The 10,032-nt window shown below is 44.9% G+C and overlaps 1 protein-coding gene across 1 annotated transcript in view; it reads right to left on the bottom strand.

The window, feature by feature from the left end:
* Nucleotides 1-8,606: 8,606 nt before the first annotated feature.
* The window catches only part of BOLL (boule RNA binding protein), an 88,057-nt gene continuing 86,631 nt past the window's right edge, over nt 8,607-10,032 (bottom strand). Inside the window, exon 9 of the mRNA XM_085872163.1 lies at nt 8,607-9,241. Within this exon, the coding sequence (XP_085728289.1) occupies nt 9,077-9,241 (165 nt within the window). The 3' untranslated portion in view covers nt 8,607-9,076. The remainder of the gene's footprint in view (nt 9,242-10,032) is intronic.

Here is a 10,032-nt window from a genome sequence, read left to right as displayed (position 1 = left end):
CAGACTGTGTGACCTTTGACATCACAGTTATCAGACTTTCTTCAACATGGCTAGTCAATCATTTATGTGAAGTTTTTTTTTTTTTTCTTTACAAAAAAAAAAAACGATTTAAAAAAAATAAATAAGGCTACCAAACCACATGACTGGTGACGTCATAAAAAATTCTCTGTCGACCGACTATCTCGAGATGAACCTCACAAATTTTCATAATGATTGATTGCAGCGATTTAGATGTCGAATTTTGACCAGTATACCACTTCACCAATGATGTCATCATCAAATCACCCTTATTCCCCATGCAGGTCGGGTCAGGAATGGCAGCATGCGCAGGAGAAGCGCATCGCTGTGTCCACTTTCCGCCATTACTCCAGGGGCATCCGTCCGGCCATCCCCAGGCAGATGCCTCGCCCATCCTCATCTCCTCGAATGCTGATGAACCTCCTGCAATCACGAGGCACATGGTCGGCCCATTGGGGTCCTCCACTTACGAGGTTCCCTCGCTGAGAGAATCTGGTGAGCAGGATCAATGTCAAGAAAAAGAGCCAAATGTCCATAAAGCCGCAGCTGACACTCACGGACTATGCAGGTAACAAATCTCATTTGAGTCTCTCTCAGAAATTGGTCGTTGGACACAAAGTCCATCCAGCGATAGCCAAGGATTCTCCGAAGAGACCTGGTACCAAAGGAATTAAGTCTCCGTGTCAGATCCCTGGTCAGGGTCCAAGTCTCACATCCATAAAGCAAGACTGGAAGCACCAAGGACCTGAAGACTCGGATTTTCATCCTCCCGTACAGGTACCGGCAGAGCCACACCCCATGATCCAATGAATCCATGACTCCCCAGGCCTGACCGAGACATTTGTTGAACTCGGGCTCAAAGCCAGGAAAGACATGAATATCACTGCCAAGGTAAGTGAATCTCACAACAGAGGTACAGACCAACAGCATCCAAGATGACATTGCAAGCCTGGATCTCAGTTTTGACCGAGGAAACCCGTAATCCCAGGGGCTCCGACTCATCATTCAGCAGCTCGAGGGCCTCCAAAAGGATATCCAGAGTCTCCGCAAAAGTGACTGCATCATCTGTGAACTCAGGGTCAGAGATCTTGAGAATCCCAAACATTGCACCGCAGCTTGATCTCTCCGACATCCTCCCCAGAATCCAGTCTGTACAAGCGCTGAAAAGTGTGGGGGCCAGTCCACATCCCTGACAAACTCCAATAACAACTGGAATTCAGTCAGAGATGGTATCACCACATCTCACAGCACTCTCAGCACCAGTGTATAGTTCAGACATCAGATTGGTCAGTTTTGGTGGCACCTCATGAAGACCAAGAATCCTCCAGAGGGCATCCCGATTCACTAAATCGAATGCGTTACAGAGATCAACATAGGCTGCAAGCAACCCCTGCCGAAGCTCTCATCTGCGTTCGGTGAGGACTCAAAGAGCAACGATACAGTCAATCGTTGACCTCCGTGTAAAGCCTGACTGCTCTGGACGCTGGTGCTCAAGCAGATTGTGGCGAACCCTATCAAGAATTATCCGAGCAAAAACCTTGCCCGGCATTGAGAGCAGCATCACCCCTCGGCAGTTTTTGCATCCCGGCAATCACCTTCCCTTTCCAGAGAGGGACAACATGGCCCCTCTTCCAGTCAGTTTGGATGATGCCTGTGTTCCAGGCTGAGCAAAAAACTGCATGCAATGACATCAGTATAGTATTTCCACCAGCCTTGAGTTCAGCATGGATGCCACAGATCCCAAGAGCTTTACCCCAATTTCAACTGGTTCACCGCAGCCTGTTTCCACAAACGAAGGTGGATCACAGTTGATTGGAGGGTCAGCAATAGGGATAGTAACACCACTGACATCCAACTTGAAAGCTGGTGGATCAGCCTGGTACAGCCGCTCAAAGTAACTGGCCCAGTGGGCCTTCACTTCGGACTCCTCTGTCAAGACCATGCCACTCTCCGCTCTAACTGCATTGCACCGAGGGACGGGCTTCGAGGAACGCAATGCCTGAATTCCCCTGTAAGCAGGACGAGAATCACTTGACCACAGGTGATGCTCTACCCCAACACAGATTTCTAGCACATAGGCCACCTTGTCCACCCTTAGCGCACGTCCAGTTTTACACCCCAGCTCCCTGAACAGCTCAGCTCTGCCATTAAGCCTGGCCCTGCAACTCTGGGCATTGGTATCCAGTTTCCCTTGAGAGACAGAATTCGTCTTCGCCCTTCGGTGAGTTCCAAGACATCCACCGGCAACATTGAGAATGGTGGTCTTGAAGGCACTCCACAACTCTTCAGGATTCCCCAAAGCACCCAGACCCCCCCCCCCAAGTCCCCACTCAGCTTGTTCGCAAACTACTCAGCTACCCTCTCATCTTTGAGCTTGCTAACATCCATCCTAGGCTGGGATGGTACAATTCTCACAGATTTTAGCTGCAACTTCAGAGTTGCTACAACAAGTCTGTAGTCAGTATTGAGGAACTGAGCACTCTGGAAGACCCTGCAGTTCTGGATCATCCTCCAGCGACCATCAACAAGCACATGGTCAATCTCTTTTGCCACATCACCAATGTTGGAATACCAAGTCCAGCGATGAGCCTGTGGGTGTTGAAACCATGAAGCAGCCATCCTAAGTCATGATGTCTCGCAAAGTCAAGGAACTAAATGCTCTTCTGCTTCACAGTTCCTGACCCATAGGGCCCAACACATGTCTCATAACCATCCCTATCAGTTCCAGTTGATGCATTGAAATCCCCCAAGACAAAAAGACTATCTCGCCTGGGGCACGTCAAGCACAGACTCGAGCGTGGCATAGAATGCGTCCTTCACGGTGAGATAACTCGCCTCATTCGGAGCATATCCAGAGACCAGGGAAATGACACCCAAGGAGTGACATCTTTAGTCTCACAATACGCTCATTGACCAGTGTTGCCTCAATTATCATTGGAGTCAGCTGCAGCAACTCCTTGGGAATGATAACCATCAGAGCGATCAGAACAATCGTAGGTGTAACCACCTGCCACAATCTTACCGCAATCCGATCTCCGAACCTCAGGGAGTGCTGCAATACCGATGGCCAAACGCTTGAGCTCACATGATAACAGATACAGGTGATCATCCTCTCTTGGAGATAGGACATTCCAGGCACCTACCTGAAGTGACCGCCTCAGGTTAACCCAAGGAGACTTCTGTCTGGTAGACGACACCACACCACCACCCCAACACACTTCCGCAATCTAACACAGGAAGGTTACCCCGTGGTTTTCCTCATGAAAGATTGGGTGTCCCGTCGGCTTTGCCTCAATCCCATCATCCGGTGAGCTGTCCTGTGGAGGGCCGCTGCACAGGATGAACTCGGACGTTGTGGGTTTTCAGATGAATTTTTTTTTTGTGCTTTTCATATGTTTTGCGTAATGAAGGGTTTTTCAGTGGCGGGAGTGCAAATCCTGCCACCAACCTCCGAATAAAAAGTAACCCAACTGCAGGAGGATGTCTGCAGACACAGTTGGGCACTAGATCTGGATGGCTGTTGGCTCACACTGAGCTCCTCCGCCCTTTGACAGGTTTTATTTTTCATCTTCCTGGGTTAATTAATAAATTAATATTTATTAATTTTTTTTTTTTTTAAGCAGTAGGGGTCGACAGAGTACCGGTGGTCGGGAGGGGGATGGGAGGATGGAAAAGTTTCCTTCCCTATCCATCCTGTCCACCTCATCCCTCCCCACAACCATTGTTTGTTCAAGTCTCCCTCTATTTTGTCCTTCAACTCCACAGTTGGTGTCCCTCTCCCCCCACCCCCCTCCTCACTCTACTGTTATTTTTGTCATGTTGCTTTCTGATCTCTTCAGTGTTTTGAATACAAAAAACTGTCATAGGTTTTTGCAACTATCGTGCAGGCTTGATGGGCCAAACGGTCTCTTTCTGTGTTGAGGATCCTTGGCAGGGAAGTCATCTGTTATATATTGCAAACCATGGTGTCTGTCCGAGCGTTCGTTTGTCTCCCGTTTACACGGCGGCTGCTTCCAACGCTGCGTTTGAAAAGCTCAACATTCACTTTTGGAATGACGGGAGAACAGACATGAGTAATGTTGATGCCAAATTTTATTTCACAAGCAGGATATTTTTACCCTCTTTTTAGACAAACTGAACCTCTGCTGCCCGATGTTGCACTACCATTTCACAGTGGGTAGTACAAGTAGCTCAGAGATTTGGCTCTGAGTGAAACCAAGAGTGCAACACAATTAACCTTTTTAAAGTCCATGAAATAATTTAAATTGACAGATTAACTTAAACTTTTCCCATCACTGGGGACAGATACTTGTAACCAAATCATTTTAGGTACTCTTCCTCGTAACGAAATTATTTTAGGCGTTGTAGTAAAATAATTGCACGGTAAAATCTCCATAATCTGGCACAATAAAATGGCAATTAATTAACTGAATTTTTTTTTTTAAATATCTTTTATTTATTTTTATATACTGTTATGGATTAGTAAATCCTATATAATTGGAAATGTTAAGTTTTGTGTCAAAGGCGACTTGCATGACATGATTCTGATAGTAACTGTGAGAAAGGCAACTCGAGTTACAGTGAATTAAATAAATGTCATATGTATTGCGGGAAAAAGATACGGGTGCAGACAATTGAATGAGTCAGTGGCATTGAGATCGAGATGGATCATCAACAGAACTTTGAGGATTATTTTTGGTGAGGCTACAGTGTTCGAGTAACGTGAGAGCTTCACTCCTACATTGGGGAGAACTGGACTGGGTTATGGAAAAGCAGTGTGCCGAACTAATGGTCAAGCTTTGGTCAAATTTTGAATTCAGACTGTTGCCTTATTTTGGGATTGACCTTGCGTGGTTGTCATAAAAGGTGAAGCGATGAATGTTTGGGAGAAGTGACACCGAGGATGTCTTGAAGGTGCACCAGAGATCCAGCTCCAGCAGTGCACGTAGCCTTGAAGCAGCGGAGTGCAGAGACTTGTGTTGCCAAGCGAACTGTGTACAGCAGACAGGCTGCGACGGCATCATGAGCCTTGCATCAATGGGCACACGCTGGCCACAGACCTTATTGTGATCCAGTGCACCTTGCCGGTGTACGGATCCACTCCTGCTGGCAGACTGGTTGTGCTCACGAGGAGCCAACTCAGCAGTCGGGATGCAAAACAACTCCACGTTGATATCTCACGCCGACAACTTCTCTGGGCAGCTCGCATCAAGGTCGTCCCTCCTCCCCACTCCTTCTCACCATATGACATTGAGATTCTTTACTGCGAGATAATTTACGCGGGGCTCACGCACTCCATACACACGGTTGACCGTTCATCAATTGCGTTTGTTTCGACACAGCAAGGTTCATCAATTGCACGTTCGGTGACTGCAAGATTCTGACTGATTCACTGCACGAATCCAATAAAGGGGTGTATTAAAACGTGCTTGTAAAGTTGCTTTCTCACAGGGTGGAAATTGCCTTTCCAAGAGTTATGGAAATATTTGAAACTGCATTGAAATATATGTGTGTAACTTTGATTAAGCTTTAAAAAGTATTGAATGTGACTTGTATTTCCTGTGTAGAATTTTACAGTTACTGAGGGTTGATAATGAATTATTGTGATTGAATTATTATTGCATGATATTGGTGCATTTCAACAGTAGTCCGGAAGTCTCAGGCTGATATTTTGTTGAACCTGGTTTTGCCGGGTAAAGTTTTTGTCTCTGCTGTTTCTGGTTGCTTGGGGGTACCTCTTCAAAATACAGGGGGGTGCCTGGTGATATCCTTTGAGCATTTTCAGATATTACAATATGACAATATGTGCACACCTTAGATTGACATGTATGTGTATTAACCCATTCTTTTCTTTTACTTTTCTTTACAGGGTTTATATTGGTTATGGATCCAGCGCCTGAGGAGTGCTACTTCAGTTGGAGGTTCAACTGCCAAGCGAAGAAGGAACCGTTGATCTGTGCAGGAGCAGTCTGAATAACGAACATTATCTGGTGCAGCAAGATATACGGAGATGAAAACACTTTGAGCTTCAAGAAACATTGGACAAGAACAATGAATTCACATTGAAATGCCATAAAAGTTGTGTTTCAAGTTACACCTCAAAGACTCACACTGAACGTCACAAACGTCAGAGGGCTGGAGAAACTGATTCAAATGTTCCTCGCGAGGTGACCAGGCAGGCACTCACACTCAGGGGACTCGGCTGAACCTTTCGATTTTCAAAAGCATCAAAGCAAAAATAACCCGTCCAGATGGAGAGCTGCATTCTTATTCCGAGAATTGGAGACTCAGAAGTCTCTATTAGAAGTTTGTGGAAAGCGAAATGATGTTGCAAAAAGTGTCCAACACCATCTTGAGGGGGCACTTAGTGATCTGCATGCTGCAGATGCCCGGTACCACGTGGATTGTGGACTGTCGACAAAGATTTGTCAACTTTAGGTCATTCCCAAGGCAGGCCGCTCGTTGAGGAAGTTCAGAGTGTACTGTATGGGCGTATCCCGGGTCGCGGTTGGTGGTGGTTACGTGGTTGGGGCTTCATATGTCACGACTCGCCCCCAGTGGGCGACCCGGGCTACGCCCATACAGTACACAGAGGACACTGACGAAGGTCATCCCTTTGAGTCAGTTGTAGAGATGATGAAAGCTGACCGGTCAAGAATGTGGAATTCCGATCGATGAACTGTTTGCAGCCTGGACAGACCTTGATGGGGATAGGCTTTCTCAGAGGACCTTTATCTGGCAACTCCAGCAGACATATGGTGATGATCTCCTGGTACTATCCTCACCTGGGATAGCTAATATCATTGCTTTTAGTAGGTGTGCCTCGCAGACTCTCCGACTTGTGAAGGATGACGAGGATGAGATGGAGACAATCGCAACGAAAGCGAGCAAGCAAATAATTCAGGATGTGAAAAACATTGATATTGACAAGGAACACTTTAACATCAGCATTAATAAGGACGTTATCAAAGAGTCAGTGAGTGACTTTCTGTTGATGTTGTTCGCAAAGGTTTCTTCAAAGCTCGATAATACCCTTCCTGCACTGCTCATAGGTTCAATTGTCAATAGTATTGTCAAGTCCCAGGCAACTTGTTTGCAAGTCGACCTAGCAGAAAAGATGGTAGAGTCCAAGAAGCTTATCAATAGCATGTATTCCTATGGTGTCTGCTGTTCAGACACAGAGTATCGCAGGTTCAAGAAATCTGCATCTCAGGCAGCAGTGGCAGAGTTGAAGTTGTGTGGCATATCTAATGCCGACGATGGCCTAGTTCAGGCTATTGTGGATAATTTTGATGCTGACATATCCTCACAGAATGGTAGGCAGTCCACACATTCACTAGCTGTCCTCACACAGTACTCACAGACCCCTGAGGAGGGGGAGGAGCAAACCAATCTAAAGATCAAGAGGATCCCTGAAGATTCACCACACATTCCATATGACGTGGACATCCATAGATACCAGGGACCCAAACAGCCTCCAATGCCACCAAATGGAGCCACAAAAGCTGTCTGCTCCCTGAAGTCACTTGCTCACCAAGTCGTTGTGGTTAGGAGAGCTTCAGAGGCCAACCTTAGTTTTCTACAGGATGTTCTTACTCAGGACAATTGCCCAGAATTCCATGGATACAACACGAAACATAACAGGGAGCAGGGCCATCTCTCCCAGGCCAAGACAATACATTGTACATGACCTCCTTTCGGAATAAACATAGGAGAAAGCAAATTTGATGCAGTTGATTTGAGTATTTTGCATCCTCCCTCTATCGAGTGCAGCCTGTGGCTGCTGGTTGCATCATTGGTTGGGACGCGGCTATGCCGCTGATGCAGTGTCCCCCTTACCAGTACACTGGTACTCATTTTGCTGACCTCGGAAGGATGACAGGCTGAGTCAACCTCCTGGTGTATATTAATTCAGCAGCCAACAGGGCTTGAACTCAGGACCCTAGGATCCCAAGCCACCACCATAACCAACTGAGCCAACACCAAGCTTTTAGTATTCTGCATGAACTCTCATAAATCCCTATTTTTCTCGGATTTTGGCGCTTCAGGCATCAAGGGGTTAATATATAAAAAGCTCAAGGGATATCACCGGGCACCCCCCCCCCCTGTATTTTGAAGAGGTACCCTCAAGCTACAAGAATCAGCAGAGAAAAAAACTTTACCCAACAAAACCAGGTTCAACACCATGGCTCCCGGACTACAGTGGATATTAATAAATTGCATTTTATATGTCCTTTTGTTTCATGTCCTGTGATGGTTGTCACCTGGTTGATTGATGGAAAAGTTTAAAGTGATCGTTTTAATTGTCTGCCGTGTGGCCCTTCGTGTACTTTCAGGGCACTTGCTTGAGGCAGGGAGGCCGCGCGTAACAACACTCAAACTTATACATGTTATTTAATTAACCATAATGCTTTGGCATAATAGGAAAATACGTGGATTACAACCTTTATGTTTATCAATTTACAACACTCCAATAAGCAACACGTGTTTTAGTTTCTTACCTCAATCGAAGTGAATCATTGTTTTTGCGAAATAAAATGTGTAACCCAGCCTTGAATTTCCTATTAAAAATAAACAAAGCCTGTCAGTAATTTGTAGTCAACAGTTTATTAATTATTGTATTCAATTCAAACACATCCAGCTAAGTTTCATTGACAAGCACAAGACACATTACAATGCCAAGGACATCACTAAAAGATCAAATGCAATTCAACAGCAAGAGGATTTTTGCAATGAGTTTAGTCACAGGCAAATACTGTTTGTAGTTCAAAAACTTAGCAGTTTTACAAGTTGACAAAAATCAAGCAAACATTAGCAATAAATGATTGTCATTACATAAAAACGATGAAGAAATGAAATTGGTTTTTGAGCAAATTTAACTAACTTTTGTACTTCTACAAGCAAAAGTGTAAAAGGACAATGTGCATTCTTGTGCGCAAGAGAAACATATTTAATATTTCTACAATCTACTGAAAAAGTAAGAAAGATGCACTATGTAAGCCCAACAGGCTTTTCTAAAAGCTGCACAGCAAATAAAAGAAACAAATGCAATTACTCACTACTCTTTATTCTTTGGCATTGAATTGGTGCTAAGGATGGCATCCTCAGAGCGTGTTGCTCGACGTGCACGCATTCCTTGGTTTACACGGTGCATGCGATGTTTTGGCAATGGTCCATTTGACGGTGGTGTTGGATATACACCGCGGGCTGAGTAGAAATTCTCCTGTAGCCATGGCCAGACACGTATGAAACATGTTGAAGAGAAAATATATATTTGTAGCATTGATTTATGTTCCACTGAGAATAGCCTGTGATTAATCAAACTCAGGGATAATTTAAAGTATAAATTTCAAAGAGAATAACAAGATAGATATAAACTTCACAATCACAACAGAGTTCACGTCCAACAAATTTGGTAAATGTAGTAAATATAATAATCAGTCACATCACAACAATCAATTAATGGGTGCCAGCTGAAGGTGCCCCTTATCTCCTCCATTTACTAAACACCTTTTCCAAAGTAGTCAAACACCATCATTCAACACTAAATCCCTCATCAACTCAAGGCTTGCTTGACCTGTAGCTGTTAAGGTTACCTCCGTCATCCTCCCTCTTTTCTCCTCCTCATTTGGCTCTGATTGGATTTACTTTTTTCTTCTTTTTTTGAAATATCGATGTGCTTTTAACGTTTTATAACGCCTTTTTTTGTAACTCATTTGCTTTACTTCTTGTTTTCTGTTATTTCACACCTTTAATCTCATTTCCAGCTTTTATTTCCTGCTCAAAGGGCAGAGGAGCTCCTTGTGAACCAACAGCCATTCATATCTAATGCCCAACTGTGTCTACGGACATCCTCCTGCAGTTGGGTTACTTTTTTTTTAGGAGGTTAGTGGCAGGATTTGCACTCCAGCCACCGGAAAACCCTTCACTCCGCAAAACACAAATATATCTGAAAACCCACCCTGTGGGAGTACATCCTGTGCAGCTGCCTTCTCCAGGGCAGCTCGCCGGATG

Source organism: Eptatretus burgeri, chromosome 3, assembly GCF_056783735.1.
Source record: "Eptatretus burgeri isolate ZD-2024b chromosome 3, Ebu_testis_v1, whole genome shotgun sequence".
NCBI classification, from domain to species: domain Eukaryota; kingdom Metazoa; phylum Chordata; class Myxini; order Myxiniformes; family Myxinidae; genus Eptatretus; species Eptatretus burgeri.
Note: the sequence above shows the minus strand (reverse complement) of the source record. Positions and strands in the feature narration are given on the sequence as shown.